The sequence below is a fragment of the Lutjanus erythropterus genome, chromosome 14, assembly GCF_056507025.1.
Source record: "Lutjanus erythropterus isolate fLutEry1 chromosome 14, fLutEry1.hap2, whole genome shotgun sequence".
In the NCBI taxonomy this organism is placed as follows: Eukaryota; Metazoa; Chordata; class Actinopteri; order Lutjaniformes; family Lutjanidae; genus Lutjanus; species Lutjanus erythropterus.
The window spans coordinates 3826720-3853915 of NC_139330.1; the positions used below are offsets into that span (position 1 = coordinate 3826720).

Consider the following 27196-nt stretch of genomic DNA (forward strand, 5'->3'; position numbering starts at 1 on the left):
AATCACTTCAGTCACCCCGACATGCCCCAAACCTCTGTTCATACAGCCAGAACCGAGCTTAACAAGCCCATCGGACAGGCCGGCACTAACCCAACCCGACACCCGACTCTGCACTCGACACGCGCCAGCAGCAGCCCTGGCCCACGATGCCTGGTACAGGCCAGACGTATTAAAGCTGTGGCCTGTGGTGGTTTGAGGAGACGGATGTAATCCTTTGTGTATTTCCACAACAGAGTCTAAATGAGACTGAGGAGAAGGAGGCCTGAGAATCAAGAGTATCGCAGTCTCCTCTCCTCTGGCAGCAGCAATGTTGGTGTTGTTTTCCCAAATGCATTCTTCCCTGACCTCTTCAGATAATTATCTTCTGGTCTGCTGTTACGATGGCTGCCTTTGGCCAGTGGTCTGTCTGGGCTTTCTGAGAAAACCCTCAGGACTGAACCAATGAAAGAATCTGTGGACCTGAAAACCCCATTCAGCCTCTTTTTAATATGACACAAGATGCATCTAATCCCAGGTGTTTGATACTGGTGTCTGACATTAGCCTGGAAATGGTAAAATTGTAAACTAGTCGGGCCGCATGACATCTGGCACAGACTCAGTTACAGACATGGATCGACTGTAACATTACTTTAGGGATGACCACTCTTTGTATATTTCTACTGCATAAACTAATACTGCAGGGATTCCCTCAGTAAAGTTGTTGGGCCCCGTGGCAAATATCATATTTTTTTGACATGAGCCTGGTGTGGGCCAGTGATGGCAGCATTAAAGCTGGACCCTACACTTTCTGTGGTACGTAATCATGGCTGGAATCACATAAATGAGAATTTAGAAAAGCCATACCGAAGACTTCATAGGGACCTACATTAAGTTAAGAGATTTGAAAGTATTATATCATGCAATATTATAAACAGGTTATTTATTCAAAACACACTTGAAAACATCAACAACTCTGGTAGTTTTACAAATAATTTGACAGCGGTCAACCTTATACATTTTAAATTAATCTCCATTACAACTGGGCTCACCACTGTAACTTTAATTTAAAAAAAAACATTAACCAACAACCCCTGAAAATTTATCAAATTTAGGCCCAGTGGAGGGTCAACTTAGCCTGGCGGGCTTTAGGGGAAAACCTGTATTCAGTCCCTCCAGGCTTTCACAAGCTTTTTTGGGGATTGTTGCAGCCTAAAATGCCTGATTTAATGGCAGCTTTACTAAAAAATTGCGATGTTTTGGGGAATTTGCAAAAAATGCTATGATTTTATTGGTATAATTAATTAAAAATCAAAAGCAACTTGTTCCAGGGAGAATAAAACCACGCTCTGTTTTCACATTAATCAAATGAACTGGACTTTGGAGTCACATGTACTTGGATCTGGGCCCGGGTCTCTGATGTGAAAGTCCCCCAAGTAACCTTACCAAAAAGGCTCAGAATTACAAAAGTCCCAACAAAATCTTCTTTATTTGTAAATGAAGAAGTGCAATGAAGCAAAATCTTTCTAGAGCTCAGACTCAGTCAAAGCAGCAAGCACAGAATGATAAAATATAAAAGTGCACAGAGCTTTGATAAACGTCAGTAACAGTGACAGACCTTCTGTTCTAAGACAAAATAAAAAGTAGAAATACAGAAAAATAATAAAACATTCAGTCTGTTCATTGAGACATACATGTGTTACGTTTGCTCAGATGATTGGTAGAACATTTTGCCACAAATAACTTAATTTTGAGATGAACTACAAAAGCACTTTATTAGCCCATAAATCACCTTTGTTCAGCCAGATGATGTGTTGGTATAAGTATTTAAACCCAGCAAGACACAAAGTATTGTAACTCAAACAATGTCCAGCTTTTAACAACTTTTCTTTCATGTAAATACTGTCATGTACCGTCATATCCCAGTGAAATGTCAGGAAGGTGTGAAAAAACAGATACCACCCAAGCTTAGCTGACAGCAGAGGAAGTCATTTTGCAGAATCTTATTTAGTCATCCATACTCTAAAGATATTTTTCCCAGATAATATTTCCTTGTGGTCAGAAAATGAGTTCAGTTGTTTTTTTTTTTCCTTGGAGCAGATGGCTCTCATCATGTGAATTCAGTTTCATATTGAGACGAACAAAACTAAAAGTGAACTGACTTCTGAAGTGGCTCATATTTTACTGCCTTAGGAGAAACTATCAGGAGTGATGACAAGGTGCTACTGAATGTCACCCTCGATGTCACACACACACACACACACACACACACACACACACACACACACACACACACACAGACAGAGCTCATTCCAGCAGTACAGAAATATACACACGTCTCTGGACATAATGGAAATAACAAACAGCTCCCTTGGGGCCAGCTGAGATACACTGCTCTAACTTTTCAGAGATGTAGTAACACAGTACTTGCATGCACACAGACACACACATACACACCACTAAATTACTTGGTTGTCACACCCATGTGCATATGCATATGTGAGGGAGTATGACTCTGTGTCTAGAGTGCATATGGAAGCTTTGTTTGTGCAAGAATACGTCTATATAGAGCACGAGAGTGTGTTTATTTCTTTTTATATTTAGCCCGTCTTTATTGGGATCTCTTTTTGCCTAATTGGGCGCGTCCACACTTTGCCTAACCTCTATCTGGTTTTATGTGAATGTCGATTTATATGTTTCTTTGTGCATGTGTTTTACTGGACTGAGCCATGAATTGGTGTGCAATTATTTGCACTTGCACTTGCTGCATGTGTGTGTGTGTGTGTGTGCGTGCGTGCGTGCTTGCTCGCTGCAGCTTGTGGTCAGTCTGTGGTTGCGGCAGTGGGAGGGACAGCAGGGCAGGCTGATAACAGAGTCTGAAGGGACCTCACATCCACCACCACTATTTTTACCAGGCCCAAAAGAGGAGTAAGGCCTGTTGCAACACACACTCTCACAGAAAAAGACACACACTCACACACACAAGCAGCTAAATGTCTCACCAGAAAACAAGGCGGACAAATAGGTTTAGATATTTTTCATATTTAGCACTGCCACACCAAGTTTTTTTTTCTTTTTTTGCTCTTTGAAGTTGCAGCCCAAAGCTCTAGACGGGGGTTGATTCTGCCGCTATGGTCACAAAGTAGAAAGCATATTACAGAATTAAAGCTGCACTAAAGTCTAGTTGTATGAAGTACTTATTGATAATCAGTGTATTTGCTACAGTAGATGGTGGTCAGCACATCTCTAGTTTGGAGAAGCAGAGAGGAGCACAAGCACAGAAGCTAAGCAATGAACTGCTGTAGACAGGGTCAGCAACAAAACATATTTGAGCCACTTAAAAAAGGTCCACCTAAAGAGACCAATATCAGTTCAACTGTACACTATATTTAGTATATTTTCACTGCTTTACTTGCCCTCAGACAGCCTTTTCTGATGGAAGTCTGCCGTCATATAAGCCAGATATTGATCTCTCAATACCAACCAACCAAACTCCATTGGCAAAATCAGTAATTTTACCTCGCAGAACACAGGATTTGTTGGTCCACCACTGCCTCAATCTGATAGATTCTTTGTGTTATTGTGAGACTTCAGTGTTTTAAAAGGCTTAGTTTGGATTAATCAAAGTCACACAATAACACAACAAATTAACAAATCGAGGCAGCGGTAGACCAGCAACTCTTGTATTCTGTGAGATAAAATTATTGATTTTATCTTTGGAGTTTGGAAATGTGGTTTATGTAACTGCAGTTCCTTATGAGAAAAGGCTGTCTCAGGGCAAAGTTAACAAAGGTTTCTGCTTCCCCAACTGCTGACATATCGACCACCAGCTAGGTAATACACTGACTATCAGTGCTACATACAACCCCACTTAAAATAGTCCAAACTATCCCTTTAATAATATATGAAAGTAAATATCTCTAATGTGAAACATGTTGCTTGTAGTGACCCACAGAGAGTTATCACCCAGCTCTGCAGCGTCACTACTTGGCATTTAAGCATCTTTCAGCTCATTGTTTTGCTTTTATGACCCTCAACTTTACTGTTGGTTTCATCAACACCATTTTCAGTAGCAGCAGACAGCTGTACAGTTGGTCTGCACCATTGATTGAAATATTACCGAAATCACAATATGGTCAAGTGCAATAGCCAAATCACAGAAGCTGCAATTTTGTTAGCAAAGAAAAACATGTCAAAGCGCAGCGTTATAATGAAGTTCTGTAGACCTGCAGAGATGCTGTGGCCTACAATTCTTATTCTCCAGATATAAAAAGACAGACCCCAACAAATGTCACATCATCATGACTTTAATAGTGTCTTTCATATAAAATTAAAATTTTGATCCCACTTACTGGGAATCATATCACATCATGTGTTGTTGCACCACACCTGCCAACAACCAACTGACAAAGTTATTGATTAGCTTGTGAACATGGTGGAACATTTAGAGCCAGATATTGAACAGTAATGCAGCATTTTAAAATGGAAATTAATGACAAGTAGATTGGCGAGTATATAATACTCCTAAAAACATGTTTCCTCAAGGATACACACACTGTGTTTCGGTGAGAATCGCTGAATGTAAACAGAAATATTGTTTACCACAAAACTCCACAGGGCACCTTTTAAATGTTTTACAACTTCTCACATTAAATTCACTTGTTTGTAATAATTCAAGTGATACATTTCCTTTTGGTTCATTAGTTGTTACAGGGCTTATTGAAGCACGGTGCTTTATAGTGCTAATCAAACAAACAATCCAAAATTAAAACACTGTCAAGGGAAAAATCCTGAAATTTAATTAACAAAACTGAGCCAGCGCCAAGTCTCTGTCCTATCGTGTCCCATTCATTTGAGCTTGATCCAATCCCAGCATCTCCTCCCACATGGGGTGTAGTTCTGTACTCTGTCTTTGAGAGGAGGAACAGGGAGGCAGCATTTTCTATAAATATTCCGGTTTTCTCCGTGCCGGGCTGGATTGAGCCGGTTGAGCCTCCCATGCAGGGACTTCCCAGCCCGGTGGATGAGGTGTAGCCGTGGAGTGAATGAGAAGGAATGAAGACATAGGGCTCTGTCACTGAAACTGGAACCAGTGCTGGCACTGGTGCTGCTACAAAAACCAACCTTTGAATGAGCCACCCTGTGCTTCTGAATGAGTCAACCAATTCCATAACTGGATGTAATAGTACTGAACAAAAAGCATGCCAACAACCACTGAGAATCTACTTTGGTTTGCAGGTTTCAACCGCCTGTGAGCAAAAAACAACCAAGTTAGACAATTCTGAGGAGAAGCCAGAAACTTCCACGTCACCTCAAACAAGACTGTAGTCGAATTCAATGCCCCGTCAGATGATTTACTGATCAGAGTCAAAATTTACAGCTTTCATATTAGTTCACCATCCAAGGCTGCATTTGATTGAAACATTTTTTGTATCTTTGTATCTTTTTTTGGTGTGTTTGGTACAATATTTGTTTTCCATTTTTATGGTGACATCATCCTGCCCTTGACACAATGTTGTGTTGCATTGGGTTGTAACCCCCTGTCCTGACCACGAGAGAGTCAGACACGTTTTTTACTTGCACGTTTCATGCAACAGAAACATATTTTAATCCATGCAGATGTCTGCACCAGCTCTGTGCGTCTCTTATTTGGTCTTTTTTTGTGACAATACGTAAAGACAAGGTTGATGCCCAGTAAAAAGACACATTTTGTAACCCAGGCAGAGCGGATTGTGCTCTAGAACCAAACATCAACACACTGTGCTCACTCTCTTTTCACTTTACCTTGCAGCTGGAAAGCAAGCAGAGACTTCTTGAACCTGTGCAAAAACTGTACATTTACTGCCACAAGACAAGTTAACTTTAATCCCTCTGCCCTGAGCGCTGTTTCCAGCTTTCTCCTTTTTCCCTTCTCTTTTTTACTCCTCCACACCCACTGTGCAACCACAATGCTATGCTTGTGCCACAATCAGATGTATTATGTTGATTGAAAAATAGATCAGGAATATTCACACAGGAAACTGCACACTGCACAGAAAGTGTGGCTGCTCATTTGCTGCTGGAGGCTTTGAAATGCACAGAAAAGACAGATTCTGTATCGAGAGACACTTCAGTGTGGTGTGAACACTGTCGTCACACAAGTGTGATGCTGCCATGATGTTTGCAGTCTGGACAAGTGTTAATCCAGGAAGTTCAAGAGGCGAGAATTTATCTGATTTCACTGATTTAAGATTTCCAAGACTTATCTTTAGTCCAAAAAAAATTGCCCCACACCCAGCAACAAAACAGATGTGATGTCTCTGGTCAAACGAAGGTAATCAACATTATTCTAGTCTGTACTGAATGATCAGGGGGATGGGATGCTGCTGGAATAATTTACTTCTCTTTTGTCAAACATGAGATGCATTGAGAGGTCATTGTGTCAACTGGTCAAACGTGTACATTTGCACATTGAGGTTATACACAGGTGAGCTGTGACAGGGAATCTGCCAAAACCATTTGGAGCTCATACTGAAACTGGAGTCATATTCTTGGATTTGTTAGTCACATGAGATTTAAGGAAGTCACTAAGAAGGTCAGCGAATATTTGCACAGACTAGTTCAAGTGTGACTGATCCTGTAGAGACAGTTTTCTGACAGTGGAATCTCTTGGAAAGGTTCAATATTTGGTTCTAGAATCACTTCCAGCTCTGGCTCCTTGCTGGTGGAAAAGCCCTTAGCGAGTGACAGTGTGAGGAAGAAGAAGGACCCTTGGGGTGTGGAAGCTGTTTGTAGGAGCCAGTGGGTGTTGCTTGGGCGTGGAGACGGCAGGAGAAGAGAAGGGGCAGGCCAGGACTCAGTGGCCAGGCTTGGTGCTACGTGGTCGGCCTGGTTTTTCCCCACGTTTCCTTCCCTGCACGGCGTAATGAATGGCTTCCTACTGGTCTGTGGCCGTGGCCCTGGCTTAAAGAGTATACTTACCAAGGCCCAGAATACACACCCCAGCCAGCCAGCCAGCCAGCCAGCCAGCCAGCCAGCCAGCCAGCCAGCCAGCCAGTCAGTCAGTCAGCCTGTGTCCTGGCCTCTGAACACTCCCAACCACCAGTCCACCTGCTACAAACTGGCTCAGTCACACACTGTCACATCAGCCACAATGAAAATGATTTGATCCTCAATGGGAAACACTTTTTGAGAATTCTTCAACGTTTTCTGTCACCGTTACATATACGGTACAGTTACTGCAGGTGTTTACGTTTAAGTTTAAGTCACATATTTACCACAGGGGTCAGAGGTCAAATGAGAGGATGACGCTGGAAGAGGCTTCCTAGTACCCAGCAGATGTTTGACTCAACATTACATTTTCAAACAAACACACTGAATCACCATAAACACAATTTCACTAAGATTTCCAGCTCTTGCTTTGCTCTGGATTAGTCACTGCACAAGATTTTGATGAATAAACTAAACAAATAGTCTTCACATGAGTGTACAATACAAGTCAGGGTGTGCATCTGATCACAACAGTCTACAAAATCCAGTTCATCAATACAAAGTTTAAACTAACCTTAAATTAGTTGTTTTTTTTTCTCTCAGATCAGCACCAGATTCTGTCTGACTGGGTTGGCTTGACTTTCTCCAACTTGTAAAAAAAAAAAAAAAAGACAGGTTTCTTTTCCCAACATTGTGACGTGCTGCCTTGATTAATTACTGTAAAGCAAACATACTGTACAAGTCAATAGATCAATTAATCACCTGCTGAGCTCAGACACATCCTCACACATGTCATTATCGATGTAGACACTGAATAACTGTTTGAACAGGTGCCTCACAACTTTAATGCATGACCTTTGCTGTGTGATTTAGTGCAACATTTCCCTCAAGAATAATAAGCCTCAAATTATGTTTAATAAAAATGTTTTTTATTTCAGGCGAGGCTGGGCGTCTAAACCATAAAACACTTTAGGAATTTTTACAAATAAAGTGCAGTAATTTTCATACCAAAAATCCATCTAAATAATGTTACTTTTTGAAGTAAATGTTGGCTGTGTGTCATGCGGTAAGAAATGTCAAAACCTCTATTTCTGTACCTATTTATGCTGTCCAAGTTGAAGTCTGTCCCAGAATGTGTTGGGCAAGATGCAGACTACAGACTGGACAGACTGCCTGTCTATCACACGCTGAAATATATTCACATGTGCTGGCATTTAGAGTTTCTGCCTGTCTTTATATCAGGTCTTCTCAGGCCCGGATGTGGACTGAACAGCAAGTGGATCCAGGTCCAGTCCAGTCCAACAACACTTTCTTTTTTTAAATAAATGTTCCATTGATCAGCACATTGGTAGTTAACATTAACACTACAATAGAGGATTTGCTATTAACTGTTAACTTGCAGATACAGAACGTGTCTCGTTCTTTCTGGTAAACAATTTGAACAACCAGTGTGAATGCCTCCACCTCAGTTTTGTGCTGTTCCAATTAACGTTACGAAGAGATGTGACGTTAATTAATTGCGAGGACAAGCAAAGAAAGGGCGGGGCTTAGCAGAACATTCCATCGCTGAGATTCAAGCAGCTGATTGGAGTCAAGTCAGTTTTTATTTATACTGTAGGGCCCAATATCACAAATTATAGTTTCCCTGAGGGGGCATCACAATCTGTGCAGTGGATGAAATCACCTTTCCTGTAGTATCCTGTGAGTACTAAGTTTGAGAACTCCTGCTTTAGATTGTGGTAGAACCGACACTGACACAGGGAGAACATGATTTCTCCACACAGAGGGTGCTTTCCACGCCGAGTCAGACCGTGCAGCACTGATTTGCATTTCCATTACCACTTTTATTGCGCCGAGCCGCACCCGAGATGGACCTACTCTGGAGTCGAGCCAAAGCTAAACCAACCTGACTGTGGTGATGTGTCACCGACCACGGCCAACTCCTGACGACCCCCTTTTCTCTGTCAGTACACACTGACGGGTGTTAACATGCTCAGGGTTCATCTCTTTCAGTTTCACTTCCTTTAGTTTGTGAATATAGCAGGGCAGTTCTTTTTTCAGTGGATGACCACACAAAGCAACATTTCCCGTCTCGTGTATAAATGTATAAATGTAATGGATGACAGTTCTCACATGTATATCAGTTCAGTAGTGTGTCTATCTGTCTGTATACAGGTGCTGTTTCTGCTGCGCTCCTACCAGACTGACTCACACCGTCCTCTGCCAGCAGAAAATGGCATCAGCGAAGCCCTCCGTCAGCGCATGTGGCTCGCCTCACGGTAATCCTAGACACACACACACACACAGACACACACACACACACACGCATGCACGCACAGATAAGCATCCCTCCTGCTCTTCCAACTGGCTCACCAGAAGAATAGCTCCTTGTCTCATCGTTCATCCCCTCCCTGGCCGTGTCCGCTTCTGCCCGCCCAGGCTTCCATTTCAAAGAGACCGCCTGCTGTCCCATCCGCAGCCCCCCTTCTACCTCTGGCCCTCTCGCCCAAGATCGAGGCCTCAAGATGGAGCGCAGATTACCCTGTGGGCCCCCTCCTGCCTCGCTGAGGTCAGGCCTGGGTCTCCAGTCTCTCCCTGTGCTGCAGCCTACAGCAGATAACACAGGGTCGCTGGGTTAGCAACACTAGCCCCGCTAGCTCCGCTTGGTTACACTGATGAGCCTTTATTAAGATGACGAGGTGAATTCTTGCTCACCGGAGCGCGCCCACCGTCCATCCGTTTGATCAGGCAGCACCGCGGAGCCCGGCGCCCAGGTCTAAGGACAACACAGGTCAGAGGATCTCTGTTTTTGGAAAAAGAAAACCTCCTCTCTCTTCCAGAACACCACTAATTTGAAGCGGCCACCTTCCAAAAAGGATGGAATGCATTGTTCGTCTGCCCTGAGTCTGTGTTGGGTTTTGGCCTCACACCGTTTCTGCATTGTGTCATTTTGGACATTTTCTGGCTCTGGGAAGGTGTCAGCACTATAACGATGACTGCAGACGCTCGTGTAGCTCGCTGCAGTTGACTTTGGCTTGGTGGTGCTGCGTGAGGCCTCAGCAGCGACCTATCAGAAGCTCTCCAGTGTGTTGTTTGGATTGTGATCCAGTGATTCAGCTTCTTACAGCCTGTTTTATAAAGTTACCTCACATTCATACACACATAAACACACTCAACCCACTTCACACGACTCATCCTGCCCAGATCTGTTCTCACTTAAGCCACACACACACTCACACACACACTCGTCCCCGGCCCTCTTCCCATGCTCCGTCACGTGTATTGTGTATGTGTGTAGAGGATTTTGTGTGGGGGCGTGTGTCTTATTAATATCTGAGTGATGAAAACGTGACGTCAAGCTCGCACACTGTCTCCCTTGTTTTCTCACACACACACACACACACTTGTGGGCTCTCACAGCACTGTGGTCATATCCTTCATTGAACACACACATACACACTTCACACTGCCCACACATGCTGCTACACTTAGACGCAAGCTATAACCAGATATAACACATTTATGTCAGCCTTCACAAATGGTATAACAGTTATAATTGTGACTATTGTGAAAACAAACAGTTTTAGGCAACTCAATAAACTGATTATTATGTGTCTACAAATAGAGAGGAAATAATTACAGCTGGTTCCTCGTCTCAAGCCTTTCCTTGTTTATATGTGTGTGTAAACTGTGAGTGAATTAATCTGATCAATGATCTAACAGCTGGGGGCCTCTCATGTGATGTCTGGGCTTTAAGGATTCACCACGAATGAAAAACACACATCACTGTCCTGTTCTGCATCTTCCTCCAGCCCTCCTGCGAGCTGTTGACCCAGAAATACAATAACTTTCTGTTTGTGTGCTCGACATTGAAATGACTCATCTATCGTCCAGTCGTGGCCACATGCACCAACTAACAGGAATAATGCTGAAACCATTAGTCAAACAAGAGATTATTTTTAATATATTATTTTACTTTTGTATTTATGTACAAATTCCTCATTTAGATGAAAAATCACTTGTTTCAAGTGTCTGAGATCTGCAGACCTACTGCAACAATAAAATGCAGAAAATTAAAATGAGACAAAATAAATATGTCACGAAGTCAAAACTGAATGAAATGTGTTCATAAAATCATGCAATAAATTTATAATGCAATCATGGCAACCATGAAACACTGAGATTCCAAAATATTCCAAAACATCAGCAGCCAGAATTAAAAAAATAAAAATTGCTATTCATACATATAAATGAATAAATAAACAAACAAAACAACAAAAATATGTAAACAAATAAATAAAACTAAAATAAATAAAAAAAAAGAAAAGAAATGTAAATGGACAGTTCTGTTTGATTATTGTTAGGGTTAGTTCAACCAGTTCAACCATTGTGACATCGTCATTTTTTTGTCTGTATTTACTGAGCAGTTTCTTTGCGGTGGTCAAGTTGAGCTTAACTTTTATATTTTTATAGGATTTTGTGTATTTTATGTTTTACGTGATGGGTTTATTAGTATGCTCAACTCAGCCCAACATCTGAAATGAAAACTTAAACTGTAGACACACAAATGTGTGTAAAAGAAAATTTGATAATTCATACCTGGCTGCACATAAACACACCTTTTATTCCACACATCTGTGTTCAGGTTGTTTTTCTCTTTGTCTTAATACTGAAAAAATGTTGAGTATCCTGTCAAAATATCGCTGATGAGAAACAAATAGAAAAAACATAAAACCTTTGATTGAAGCTTTTAAGTGTAGATTGAGTTCAAATAATTTAGTGTCTGCAGTAAACTTTCCCGCCACACAGACAGGAAACATTAAAAGCTGCTGTTGCCAGTTTAAAAACCACAGCTGATCAGGACAGGGGAAATGACATCAGCCTGAAAAGTGACATTTATTTGCAAATCATGTAGATCTTCACAAGCAATCGACTCATTGAGTTATAATTGTCTAATGACTCACATCAGTAGTTTGTGGTGAGACACGAGCCTGATTTATATGAAAATCTCTGTCTGTGATCTTAATGGCAAAAAAAAAAAAAAATCAGTGACCGGAGGCTGCAGTGTTTACTTAAACTCGATAAAGCAAAACAAATTCAAATCCAGAATTGTTTCTAAAGAATCATCTTCCTCAGGTCGAACTCATTTTCTGCATTTTATGATCCAGATTAAAGGCAGAGGTTGAATTTGTTGAATGACATGGTTAAAAGAAACATTTTTCTTTCTTTGTTTTCAGACTGAATAGCTGTGTGGTGACCAGAGGAGCCTTCCTGGACGTGTTGGTGTGTCTCTGTGGGACAAAGATCAGTCTTCTGGATGGTGAGTATTTACTGTGGGATCGCCATGTTGCCTCATCAAAAACTCATGTTTTTCAGCTTCTTCACAATCAGGGAGAATCCCTGGACTCGTGACATGACGTGAGTTTGTGTCACACGGTTACTTGCACAACTGCGCTGCATGTGGCCTAAACAGATGTTTGAGATCACCTTCTTGACCGTTCATGATGATCCGTTGGATCGAGTAGTTTTGATATTTTTTGAATATCAAAAAACTTTATGTATCGGCAATAGAAGCAAGAAACAGCAAGAAGAAAATTGTTCAGTAAAATGTTCACTTAAATGCGAACCACCATGAAAAATACGCCCCGGCTCATAAACAGCCAATCATATGCCTTGATAATGGAGCACACTATGAGTGACATCCAGTCGTTTAACAGGTGTGATGTTCAGTTGCACCAGCGACGTGTGACACAACAGAAGCGGTGTGAGTGAGAAGATTAGTGTGGATGTTGAGGAAACTGTCCATAAAAAGTTCAGGTCAGTTCGCCAGTATGGAGGTAGAGTTTTTGTTTTGTTTGTTTAAAGTTTATTAAATCTATCACCTGCGTGTCTTGATAAATAAAGCGCTTAAATTCAAATTAAGGTGGTTAAATTCAACCTTTTTTCTCCTGGAATTGATGCTGAAATCATAAAATCCTGTGATTGGTCCACTTCCAATCTTCCACATCACAGAAAATTCACCTGGAAGCAAACTTAGACCCTCCTTTTCATGTGTCCTCTGTCCACAAACCAAACCAAAAGGCGAACACATGCAGCAGTGTGAAATTTCTCATAGGGACAAGTTGTCAAAGCTAAAACACATACAGACAAATGTCACAGTGACAAGAAATAAGATTTTGTTTCAAGATTTAGTAATTGATATATTATTTATGAGCCATATTAAAGCTGTACTCCATTTTTAAATTATATCTTAAAATATTTCTTATCTTTTTTCTCAGCAAATGGGAAGTTACGGAAAGTTCATATTTGTTTGATTTTGGAGGCACCTGTGGACAAAAACAGTAACATTTTTAACTACATTGACCACAAAATATAACATCAAAAACAAAATAATCCAAATAAAAATCCCCTGCTTCTTTTTAACAGACTAACATATCACTCACTGTAACTTTATCTGGGAAAATATAAACACTTGTTTCGTCAGATAAAACAGGACCGTTTCATCTGATTTCACAGTGAATCCGAGCTGGTGGCAAACATTCAGAATAACTGTTTCATCACCAGTTAAAAACTACCTTTAATTTACCATACAGTGGTAAATCCTCAAAAAAATAGCCTGATTGTTTTATTCAGTTTGGAGTTTTATCTGTGTATTGAAGTCTCAGAGTGTTGTTGGTCTTGAACATGTTTGTTCTCTCTCTTGTTTTCGTCTCGATCGTGATTTAGATGGTCTTTTGCTGATGTCAGTCGGTCTCTGGAGAGTTTATCAGCTCAGTAAACAGCAACTGTGTTCCCTCCATTTGCTGAGAATTTATACTCGCACGTCTGAACAGACGACCCCGCAACGTTTGCCGGCGTGGCTGTCCGCTGCTCTCTCCATTTAGACTGATTGTTGACAGAAGTCAGCTTCATGTCTCGGGTAGTTCAGAGAAGCCCCCTGGTGTGCGTCTGTGTGTGTGTGTGTGTGTGTGTGTGTGTGTGTGTGTCTGTGTCTGTGTCTGTGTCTGTGTACGTGGTGTGGTTGTGCGCACATGTGCGCAGTCCGGCGGGGGTCTCCGCAGTGGAGGAATGTGAAACCGAAGGCGAGCGATCTCTGACAGATGGTGAGATTGTGCCTATGACCCAGTTTATGTTGGAGTGCTGTACAGAGAGGGGAAAAAAGAGAGAGGCGGGGGAGGCACTTATGTTTTCGGTCGGCCATGTGCTGAACACATGTTCGCCTTGACAGTGGAAATACCGTGGATTTCTCAAAACAAGCCTGTAGATCGAGGACCCGGCCTGGCCCGGCTTGGCTCCGCTCCTTACATAACTAAATAAGCTCCCTCTCACTTACACACCTCTAATGCTGCTCTATTATTATCATAAGTCTGTCGCTGGCTTCATTTCTCTCACCCTCTCTCCGAGTCCTGTGTTGGTCTGTCTTTCGACTTCTTATTTCCAGTCCCTCACCCTTTCCCTCTTGTGTAATTGCACTTTTCAGACAAGTCAGATGTTGAGTTAAAAAGCCACAGGTTGGGCAAGTTCATATGAAAGCAGCAGGCTCTTAAGAGGGCCTGGCACCAGGGGTAAAGGACATGAACAATTGGCTTTTCAATATTACTTCTCTTTTTTCCCCTTTTCATTGGCACCCTGCATCAAGTAGGAACTTTGCATTTACCAGCCAGTTCCTCTCGGCTCTGACACAGACACAGGTTTTGTATGTGTGTGTGTGTGTGTGTGTGTGTGCCCGCTCACACACGTTTCTCTGCCCCGGCCCTTTGATCCAAGCGGACTCATAAAAAAAGCCCCCACTGTCCATTGCTTCATCTCGACCTCCGCCAGGCTTCTGTTTCTCTGCTCTCCTGCCATGCCAGTAAAAAGAGCTGAATAGTTTGGTGTGAGGAAGGTAGGAAAAAAGGGAAACACTAATAGAAAACGGAGAAATCGTACAAAAAAAGTAGAAATATGTAAGAATTTTAGTTTAAAACGTTCAAATTTTAAAGCCGCTACAAGGAACTTTGACATTGTGTTGATCTCGGAAGCCCCTGTGGACAAAAGCAATAGCGTTTCCACCGTAATAACCACAAAATATAACAACAAAAATCTCCTCTTTCTTCTTTTTATCTGTCTAACAGATGAGTCACCATGACTCTGCCTGAGAAAATGTAAACACTGGCTCATTTCATCTGATTTCTGACCTGGAATCTGACCTGTTGGCAGCCATTAAGAACAGCTGTGCAGAATGAGCCAGTCTTCTTCATGATGGTCTTATTAACTTCTGCAGGTCATAAAGAAACATCAGTAATAAATTGAATCTGTTTTATAAGCCTTTAAAAACTCTTTGTAGTAGCTAGGTTTCAACATGATGTCAAAGATGTCTTTGTATAGTGTTGCAGAGATATACAAGGCTAACCAGCTAGCCTTGACCCGTCCTGTGTCGTAATACCAGTTTTTACCTTAAGAGGTGATAGCGATAGTGTCGTACCCTCCTTCTCACTCCTCTCCAGCTTCACACCTCTCCTGAACCCCTCCTTTCTTCATCATCCCTGCTGTAAATGACCTCCGTACTTTATTTCCTGTCATCAGTTCTCTTGCCCACTTGCCAGTCTCCAGTTCTGGTGCCTCGTCCGCCGGTGCTCCCTGCCAGCATTCCCCACTGGGACCCCCACTCCCCAGGCCTGAAAACCTCTTCCTCCTCACTCCTGTGGGTCTGGTTATCTTCATCCTGGTAGTTGCTTGTACAGTAGGTTTACTGCAGGTTTTTATTTATTTATTTAGGTTTAGGTTAGAGTTTAGTCAGTTATTTATTGACTATGAATGCAAAAGCTTAGCAAGGACTCACTGTCTGGAGACACTTGACAACACTGTTACTTTAAAATATATCCTCTAGATTTGACTCCTGATGCTGCATTCAGATGGCAAACCGGATATTTACTGGACAAGAGCAGGATGGTAAAATCTGGTGAGGCTAGCAGAGAATACTGGCAATGGAAGATGGCACTGCCGTCCAAAATTAAAACATTTTACACATACGGACGTTATGCAGCTCCTTCACACAAGGAGACAACTATTAATTACATTAAATAATGGGCAAGAAAATGTGTTTCATTTTGCCGTCATGTCATTCCATTGGATTGTTTGTTTCTGTCTGTGCTGTCCTGAAGGTGTCGTCCATCTACCATCTGCCTGAATTAGGTCTGGGTATCGTTAAAAAAATGCAGCTATCGTTTGACTGGAGAAACTCCAGTGTTACTCGATACTCAATTTCAACTGAGTACCAATACCCAGCCTGAGCCTGAATCCATGTGAATGAAGCAGAACTCAGTCTGCTGAAGCCTCACATTGAGCTTCAGCTTGATGTTAGAGTGCATTTTTTGCGCAGAACAAACACTGATTTTGTCCTGTATTTCTTACAGTAGAGTTGCATTAGGAAGAAAAAACATCGTTCATAACCAGTATGAACAGGAGAAATGATTATAAACCTCCCTGAACGCTCTCAGCCTACATACATGTATGGCATGTGTGTGTTGTGTCTTAAAAATATCCAAACTTATCCTTTAAGTTTAATCTGTCTTAGTTCTAAAAAAGCATGTTACCAGAATTAGGCTTTTAGCAACTTTAGCTTGTTAGATTGATGTTGGTGTTTGACATCTCGGTTAGCCGTGTCGTTCCATATTTGGATTCTTGTCCTCATTTAACTTTGTTGTTTTTTTTGAGGGAATTATGCACCAACCACTGCAACAGGAGAGGTTTGTATTCCTCCTCCTCCTTCTATGAAATACTGCAGTCCAGTCCACACATTACGCCCTTTAGAACCGTGGTTCCCAACCTGTGGGTCAGGACCCACAAAATGGTCGTAGGATACATTTGTGGGGTCGAGAGGAAAAAAACATTAAATGCTGAATTGTTTTACTTTATTTCCCTGAACTCTAATAAGACTTAACTGTACTTTATGTGCAGACTTTGACTATGGCTCATAAGAGGGCGTAGCTTAGCTTTAAACACACAATATGTAATTTCCGCCACTAGGGGTCGCTCTCACATTAAAACAATAATAAAAGATGTAGTTTGATGAAGTCTTGAACTAATGTGGGGTCATGGGAGATGTTATCTTCAGTTTAAAAACAGCCACCACTGTCTGACATGACTCAGGCAGAAATCACGTTCATGGGTGAGTTAGTGACATCTGCCAGCTTCCTCTCTGACATATCTCCTGTTTTCACACAAGTTATACTTATGTACCATAAGGACCCCTGTTTCATTTCCTGTTTTTAAAAAGGCAAGAATAAAGCTCAGGCACTGGTAAATTAGTTTAAAAATTTAATCTAATAATATTACTATCAGTTGTGTCTCAACCAAAACATGTTGAGTCTGTAGCCCTTCTAAACCAAAGAATTATGAACTACGGTTTAAAAATGTGTATTTTGATTAGCATTACATGATTCCACAATTGTAACAGGCCGGCCTCATTTCAGAATGAGGCTGGCCTGTTACAGGTTTTAACCGCCAAGAGTTTGAGCTTTTAAAAATATATGTCTGTGCACAAGACGGATTCAGACGTACCCCGGGCATGTCAGATTTGGCGTGCTACAAATTTGAAAGAAAAAAAATTGATGCTAACTGCACTTAACTTTCTGCTAGTCTCCGACTTCGGTGCATAATACGCTTCTCATCTGAGTCTGTGTATGACCGAATCTCTCTGTTTCCTCTAATGCAAACACTAGCCATCGTGATTCCACTGCTCTTTCACCGGTCAATCAAGTTCAAGCAGGAGAGGTGGGTGGGGTGCGAGGCTGTTGAGTTTTATGTGGGAAAACCAGGTTAATCTAAATGTTAATCAGAGCAGAATATTTTAAAGCATGTCTGTAGGGGAACTCACATTCTTGGAAAACAATTTGCTCTATTATTTAACAGTAATTTGTCCATTAATGTAGTAAAACTTCTCATGAATTTAGGAATCTATGAGCTCCTGTGGCTGATAGACGAGGTCGTCATTTTCTAGCTTGCTGTTATTTATGTCACTTAGACACTTTTAGGGCAACGAGTAACCCACAAACACGCCCGTATATATGTGTAGGGACGGAGCTTTTAAGGTTAAATTAGAGGGAGGGACCTCAGCAAATTGTAAAGCTCCATCAGCATGAGAAGGAGGTCAGCTCTCTCACACTGTCAGACACACACACACACACACACACACGTAGCGTCTGGGGTTTGTTTTTCACAGTTTGGGTAATGACGGTGCAAGCTGATGTGAAATCCAGCTGTGTGCTTGCATGTGAGAGCACGTGCGAGTGTCTAGCCAAAGTTCTAGCTTGACACAGCAAAGCGTCTTTACTGGCAGCTTTAAGTGGGCTATGGACGGGACTAATGGAGAACCAGTGAGTTTACTGGCAGGTACACAAGCCGTGTTTACACCCCAAGTAACAAGTGTCATGTGGGACGTGTTTTTGATTTACCTTAACTTGACTGGTCGCATGTTTTTGATCCTTCCACAGCGACCTCTAACAACGCAGTAGCTGAATGTCATCTGTGGACATAACTGCTCAATGAGGTCTGGACTTCGCTGTCGTTCCGTCTTTCGTAAGCTTACTTCTGTGAGTCCATGTTGATGTCTTGAAGCACAATGAACGAAAAACAGTTTGTTTAAAACCTACTCTCAAAGTCCCTGTGCCTTTGGAAAGTATTGCCCCCTGAGCAGGAACTTTTTTGTGGGTAAAATAAAGTCCCCAGAACTTAATTTAGACCCTGGTCCCTGCGGTCAAAATGCACCGAGTTCCTCCAAAGGTTTGTAGTTCCTGTGGTTGAAACGCAGATACACACACACCTCCAGTGCACATGAGGATACTTTCTTTAAGTTTTTGTGGTACATCAGTACAAACCAAACTCTTCATTTACTCAATTCGACACACAAGCATACATATACTTACATATAATGTCATCGTCTGTGCTGCAGGGTTGCATAACATGTCCAAACATCACACATGGTCTTTCACTCTACGTCTCTTTATTTCCCAGTGACACTTCTTTAAAGACCTGGTGTTAAAGTGTTCAGTCACACTTTAGTTTGGATTACGAAGTGATTCTCTGCACCAGCGTGCTGACCCTCCATCCTCCGTCCAAACACAGCTCGGGACCCATCTTACCCTAAACCACCAACTGTAAGGTTGGACAGGTTTATTTAAACCAGATGTCGTGGTTACATTTAGTTTAAATATTTGACCTGTGCTGTAAAACAGGCCGTCACATGTGTTCCTTTCTCCTGCTCGCACTTAAACCCTTGCGCAGGTTCGTTCAGATCTCCCTGAAACATACGACCCACAGATGATGTGACTGAAGTTTTATTTTATGAAGAATGTTTTCATTTTTACACGTCCGATGGGTTATCTTCATAAACATCCAAAGATCTGCAGCTCTACCGCTGTATTTTCATTTTGGGCGTCACAGGCACGCTAATAGCATCAGATTATGGCTGCTTCTTTCAGGTCTCAGATTTCTTGACTAAAACATGACAACTGCACGAGGAAATCAGCATAACCACTAAACATAACCAAGTCAGACTTATTCACTGTTTTGATTCCAGGAAGTTTGAACCTAATGCATATTTGTGTCAGTACTCAGGAGAAGCTGCATGCCTCGCAATTTCACTGGATCACATGTATCAGATTCCCTTTTCTCTCAATTTGTGGAACTACAAAAATACTTCCTGTGTGTTGCCACACATCCCTGTAGACATGAAGGTGACTATTAAAGATAAAAGAGCTAACTTCACGTTCCTGAGCTTTAGTTGGAAAAAATTATGCTAAAGATAATTTTGTTCGTGTACAAAAACTGCAAAGTGGTCAACAAAAAAACAAATTGCAGTTTGAAAAACCTGCAAATTACAGACTTCCAACTTTGTTTGACAGTTTGTTGGGAAAACTTTGTTTGTCCAAAACTATTAGTTTTCAGGAAATGAAAAAACTAATCAAACGCTGCTCAGTCAAAGTTAGTAGCTGTCTTTAGCACTTTTCAGTGGTTAAATATATGTAAAACCCACAGACAGATGTCAAGGGTAACTGATAGCATTGATTTATAAAATAAATAAATAAATAAATAAAACAACTTGAAGTTGGACAAAAAAAGGCAAATCAAAACTCTGTTATTAAACTGGCATTAGATTAAATGAAGAGCAAATTATGACTCAAAACTCAAAGTTTATGACTTGGGACTTGTAAGTCTTGACGTGGGACTGGAGTGCAAAGACTAGAGACTAACCTGCAACTTGGTCCCACCTCTGGTAATCAGATTATCAATGATTATTATTGAGTTTTGAGCATCAGGGGATATTTGTGCCAATATTCAGGATAATTACTTTCAGCCACTTTCATGTCAAAACAGGAATCCAGAGTAGTATCTTTAGCTAAATGCTAACATCAACATGCTAACAAATGGTAGCATGCTGCTGTTAAGAAAGTACAGTGATGAGCATCGTCACCACTGAAGTTTAGTGTTACAGCATGCTAAGATTTGCTGAATAAGAAGTGAGCATAAAGTACAGCTGAGGCTGATGGGATTGTCATTCGTTCACCAGATGTTTGGTCTGGTAGGAAGTCAATTACTTGATGCAAATAAAATTAAATTGGTTGTTATTTTGATTAATGGTTATAGATTTGAAGGTTTTTCTTTGTCTGATGTGAAAGGAAACTGAATATTTTTGGATTCTGGACTGTTGATGAGACAAAACAAGACATTTTAAGATGTCTCCTGAGCTTAGAGTGAGTGTGATTTACAGTATTATATCATTTTATATTAAATTTAATCTGTTAGTTTGGTCTTCTGGACCTTATCAAACACAGTCATTGACTGGCAGAGAAGATCTGCTTTTAGTTTCTGTGCTACAAAACACCCTAAATATATTCTGGTATCATTACATGAATTCAGATCCATGATCTATAACCACTTTGTCTCTGTTTGTACCTGTTTTATTTACTCAACATACTTCTAAATGAAGGCTAGGCCTCAATGATTTTAAATAAAGGTAAATATAGATGATTAGTGAATGATAGGCTGATTAATCAATATTGAATGAAAAATATGTCTGTTTGCAGCTGGAAGCTACTGGACAAATTAAAAATCTGACATTGGTAGATATAAAGTCAGGACATCAGCAGCAACTTTATAGTTCATCCTGAGGGGACCATGAATTTCTACAGTAAATTTTAATGGTCATCCAACCAGATCTCAGTTTCCTCTCATCACCCCCAGCAGAAATCCTAACGTGTACCGACATCAACATTTATTAACACACCAGTCTGAATGAATAATCCACTGAGCCAGGCCTCATCCCAGAGTATCCCGAAATATCAAACAGTAATCACGTCTTAATGGAGTCTGGACTCCGTCCAGCTGCAGGTTCGCACACGAGCGGCAGAAAAAGACACAAGTGTTGTAGACACAGATTTAAATAAACACAGCTGTGGGAGAACAATGGCTGTTTATGATCAGACATGAAAAATCACATTGAAACGGCCCTCACAGGAACGCCTTTCATTTGCTGAGGGAATGCCTGACTACCCCCCTCCTCCTCCTCCTCCTCCTCCTCTTCCTCCTCTGCACACTCTATTCTAATAAAGACCATCATAAAAAACAGCTTTGCATCCTGACTAATGATGTTTTTCCTCTTTCTCCTTCTTAACGCCTTTATTTCCTCCCTCATTTGCTCCTTTTCTTCTCTTTTTTTGGTCAGTTTTTGTTTTCTTTCTCTAATGAGTGCATTTGGAGTCAGTTTAAAGAAAGTATTTTTGGGCCTCTTTGCCCATTGATTTGCTTTCTTGTTGTCTCTGTCTCGTGTGTAGCGAGTGTTAGGGCAGCACAGTTAACTGAAATATTAAAATCATAATATGGCCAAATTGCAAAAGCTGCCGTTTTTTACAAAGTAAAAAATGTGTGACAAAACAGCATTATAATGAAGTACAGTAGACCTGGCCGACCAGTCATTTTCTACAGATGTTTGTTGGGTTCAAACACCCACAAATGTCTCATCATCTTGAGTTTAATTGTCGAGTCTGTGTACCAGAGAAAATTACATTTATGAGGCAGATGATCATTCCTACTAATCATGGATCATATCACAATTTCTCCCAAAATAATTGCAATGTGATTTTTTTTCACCATAATTTGCAACCATGGTGGGTGTGTGATGATTTTGTGCATCTTTTTCCGTCTGATATGAATCATTACAGAACAGTTTCCACAGTGCTTGTCCCCGTCTTAACGGAAGTTTTCAGGATAGGAAAAATCTGATCAGCCATCTCGCCTCGTCCAGTTCTCAAGTGAATTAACTCAGTTACAACATGACAACAAGCGGGATGTACAGTGAGCAGGACGCTGTTGGTTGCTCAGGTGATGGTGTGAAAATTCAAATTCAACCAGTACCTTCGCAAAATAAGACAAAACAGGCACTTATTCATGCTTATTATCAGCCAGGAAAAATACAAGAAACACACATATGATTTAAAAAAAAATCAGACAATGTGAAGAACATCATTTTAAAGCAGTTTTATATATTTTTACCCACTATTTTGTGTGATACAGCAGGCTTGCAGTATGCAGTAAAGATAGAATCCTATTCTACACAGTATTTGCTGCATGCTGCAAACCGGCTGCCGCCTCAATATGCTGCATTCACATGTGGTGTAAATACACACAATCTGCTACCATTTTAACTAACATGCTTTGGTGGACAGCAGTTGTGCTGCATGTGGTGTAAAATGGCATTTAGTGTTGTCACGATGCCAGAATATTGAACATTAATATAGTATTAGTATTAAAAAAACAGTACTCTGTACCTCTTTTAATACCATGGCTGATGGAGCTGCTGCAGTCACTGAACACTGTCTGGTTTTGTCTCTTCTACCAGTCAAATTTCAGGCAGAAGAAATACGACTGAAGTGAACTCTTTGTCTTAAATTTTTTAATAGTTTCTGTTGTTTTGATACCATCAGATGTTTTGTATTGTCCTGTTTTTAAGCTTATGGTTTTGAAAAGTATCAATACTTTTGACAGCCTTAGTAGAACTATAGTTGAATCAGTCAGTGAGTTGAATCAGTGTGTGACAAGCTGGAGGCAGACACACACACGCACACACACACATACACACACACACATGCCTTGACAGACAGACGTTTTCTCTTTGACACGCTCATATTCTCCTTCAGTCATCCTCCTCTCTCTCCCTCCCTTCATCATTGGTGTCATTACTGTGCCCCTGCCTCCCCCCGCCATTATAACCATTAGGGTATGCTTATTTGGCCCCGGACCCCCCTTTGAGGATCAGGTTCCATAGTAACCTGGCCGGTCTCCACGGTAACCCGGCCCATCTCTTGAGGAATGCGGCATTTCCCGCTCTTTTGTCAGGCCACGTTTTGAGTGGCGCTGCAGGGCCAGATTGAGTTGCACTGGGTTTCATAAGCTTTCTGTGTGTGCGTGTGTGTGTGTGTGTGTGTGTGTGTGTGTGTGTGTGTGTGTGTGTGTGTGGTAAACTAATTGAGTTGGCTGTCAAAGCGGGGTCTGTGTGGAGTCTTGGAGAAATACTGTAGGGAGGAGCACAGCTTTAGAATGGCATTGAGTTACTCTATAGTTGCCCTGCCTCTGGATTATACTTATATTTCAGAGGAAGTGCATGCATGTGTGTGTGTGTGTGTGTGTGTGTGTGTGTGTGTGTGCACATGTGTGTGTGTTTATTTGCGTGTCCATCACTCCCCCATGAGTGTATGTTCACAGGTGGCTGGGTTGGCACAGCCATGGGCATTTCCAAACAGACACTGACGCAGCCTTTCCTATAAAAGTGAAAATAGAAAGGAACAGAGGACGCTGGCCTCTTCAGTCTGGCCTGTTGTCTGCATCTGTTCGCTGCACAAAGAACTGTGTGTGTGTTTGTTTGTTTAGCTCATAGACACGATGGACTGGTCACAATGAAGACGCTAAGCCACGGGGAATATTTCAATAAACTTAGATTAGACCGAGATATGATTTTAAGTGTTCATAATGGAGTCAAGATGAGTTTAAACTTTATTAATCCTCAGAGATGATTCAGCTTCAATATGATTCAAAAGAAAGTGAGAAAGAAAGTTTGAGCTCTTTTCAGACATGGGTTGTGTAACATTGCTGCTGCCGTCATCTATCTATTAAACTAATGGATCTCTGGCATTCAAACATAGTTCCCTGTTACATGCAGTAAATGTTGTGTAATGTCTTTATTCAAATATGACAGAAACATGGTGGATGGAGAGCAGGATTTGGCTCTTGAACGACCCTGGAACCTTGATTACATGTCGGTCTCCGTCTGTCTGATCTCTCTTTGCCTGTCATCTCTCTACTCTCGCCTTATCTAAGAAAGTCACACGGTGCCCAAAAAGTACTTAAAGAGACAAGAAGAATTAAAATGACGATTATTAAAAAAACAAAGTGTTTTAGACCGATCTGATCTGACTGCTCCTCGACAACATGATGAATGAACATTGGCTCATTCGCAGTATTTTCTGGTTTCTTAAAGTGGTTTTATGTGGTTTGTGAATAAGAAATGTGAAAGATGTTTTACAGTTTTCCTACAGAGCAGGCCAAAATGCACATTATCTCTGTGTAACCTCGTTCTGCCTCATGTTAGCATGACAGCATTCAGTTCAGATATGAGCCGTGTTGGAAATGTTACACGTCTGAACTAGTCAGACTTTTACTATCTGTGACTTTAACACACACTGGATCAGACTGCAGCTCTGGACCCACATGACAAAAAATTATTTCATGTGTCAGTGTTGTAGGCTTTAAGTGATTCTTACTTCAACAGTTGTAAAAAATGTGTGGCCAATATTCAGAACAAAAGCAAAGAGTTTTAATATTTTGTCAGTTAAAATGTGCGTCATAGCCTTCATCTACAGCTCTTTTTCCTGTAGTTTTTGTCAGTGGACAGCCTTGAGTCTCCCTTGCCAAGCTATGGCCAAGAGAAACGAGTTAAATAAGTAGTGTCTAATATACAATAACTAGTATCAGGGACTGTGTTAAGAAATGGAGCAGCATAAATGTAAAAGTCTCTCAGGAATAGTCTCCAAAATGTGAATATGAGCAGCATGATTATAAACGTCCATGAAGGTGCAGAGTGCAGCGAGTGTGTGTGCAAAGTCTGTGTGTGTTAAACTTTGTGTGCTCAAAGTGAGCTTCCATGTAGCAGCAGTTTACTTCACTGTCCGTGAGGAAACTCTGTAAATCACATACAGCGGAGACAGAATAACTATCAAAGTTTGTGTTTGTGTTACCGTCCTAAACCGGCACCATCCAGAGTTAATAATTAGTAGTAAGAAAATATATAAGTATCGACCGTGACAGTGCGTCCTCATCCTTTGTGCGCTGCTAATATGAACGTTTGTGTGTTTTTCAGATTCAGAAGTCAGTGATCTCCGTCAGGACACTCTGTCCATCCTGATGGACTCAGACCTTGTCACCTCCAACTCTTCCTCCATCAACCTGGGGCCCGGCAGCACCCAGTACCTGCTCAGCCTGGCCCGGGTGGCTCTGAGCGCCAGCGTGGAGATCCCTGAGCTCTGGGGGGGCCTTCAGCTCACGAGTGGACTCCTGCAGTGTCTGCTGAGGTGCCCGCAGTACGAGGTGAGGGAGCTGGCACTGGAGGGGGTCCTGAGGAGGCTGCAAGAGGAGGAGGAGGAGGAGAAGAAGAGGAGACCTCAGTGGCTGGACGAGACCACCCTGTCTAACCTGACCAGCCTGGCTCTTCACGAGACACACCCCCAGAGTCTGGCCAAGGTGAGACCACACACACAAACACAAACGTATTATAGGAGGTGCATTTGTTTGTTGTGTGTTTGTTTGACAGTCTGTATATGTGTCTGGCTGTTTTACGGATGTGTGTGTGTTGTTCAGGCCTGTGTGTGAGGCTGTGACAGGCCATAAGCAGCATAATTTGAGACTCCTGTCATCACACAATGATGAACGCTTTCCAAAAAATATGTTTTTCCTATTCATCACAGTTTTTACTGAGCCACAGGGACATTCACAGCAAATTGATTAAATGTCCAAATCCATCTTGCAGAGGCTTGCGTGAGAGGCTAATCGGCCACAGGGGGACACGCCAAGCACGCTGGCACTGATCTGACTCGCTCGCTTACACACACTCATGAGAGGTTTGGTCGGCTTCCACTCTTAACAAGTTCTGGAGGGGAGAACTCGGCCTATTTCCTGTTTGGGGACAGAAGGTCTTATTTCAGTGTGTTCATAAAGCGAGGACAGGCAGCCAGCCGATCTCCTCTGTCCTGCTCCGTTACTCCTGTCGTTAACACTCCTCCAGAGCTGACATGACTCAGCACTGACTGGCTGTATGTGTGTTTCCATGCCGCTGCAGACGTGTGTGTGTTTTATGTGTGTTGTGTTTTAGCTTTTTTGTTGTGTATGTGTGCGTTTGGTTGCACATTCTTGGCCAGGCGCTGCTTTACAGGCCAGCCGTTAATGTTTAAAGTGTCGGCCCCGTTAAGTGGAGCCTCCCCTGCGCCAAGGACACGCCAACCCAGCAGGCCAGTTGCCATAGTTCGCCCTGGACTCCAGTGAAGCATTCTGGGAGAGGAGCAGCAGCAGCAGCAGTAAGCCAAGGACAAAGCGTCGGTCTGTTGTTCTACCAAGGGATGATGCTTCCAGTGAAGAACTGAACTGAACTATCCTGTCGTCTTCGGTCCTTATTCAGAACAGTTGTTGAAGGAATCTGCTGCATTGAGGCCAGATGGGAGCCTGAAAGGCCCTGAAAGTGTAACTACTCATAATTCAGACAATATTCAGAACATAGACCAAGAGTCAAAGGTAAAAACTATTTTTACTGTGCAAGCCTCTTTAGAGAGTTGCTTAATTGCTTAATTGACGATTTAAAGGTAAGGAATATCCTTGAGTTTCAATTTACACCTTAAAAACTGCTGATTTTCAACATAATCTGGTGTTTCATCGACACAAACATTCATGTAAACCAAAATGTTTGAAAGGAAACAATCCTGTCGTCATATTTATCATCTGTAGCTGACAGTTGATCCCTTACTCTGGACATTAGCAATCATTAAATAATCATGGTCAAAACATACAATTAATATACAAAAGTTAAAACAAACAAAAATAAACAGTGATAATATACATTGATTGCTGTGGCTGTAAAGGCATTGTAAAACTTTCTTTTTCATAAATGCATGTAGATGTGATGATAAAGGCTTTGAAAATTGTTGCTTTGGTTACCTTGCAAGTGCTTCAA

At 41.6% G+C, this 27196-nt stretch overlaps 1 protein-coding gene across 1 annotated transcript in view; it reads left to right on the forward strand.

The window, feature by feature from the left end:
• The window catches only part of thada (THADA armadillo repeat containing), a 125559-nt gene that overhangs the window by 72419 nt on the left and 25944 nt on the right, over positions 1-27196 (forward strand). Inside the window, exons 29-31 of the mRNA XM_084735408.1 lie at positions 9121-9224; positions 12183-12265; positions 25337-25716. Coding sequence (XP_084591534.1) covers positions 9121-9224; positions 12183-12265; positions 25337-25716 — 567 coding nt within the window. The remainder of the gene's footprint in view (positions 1-9120; positions 9225-12182; positions 12266-25336; positions 25717-27196) is intronic.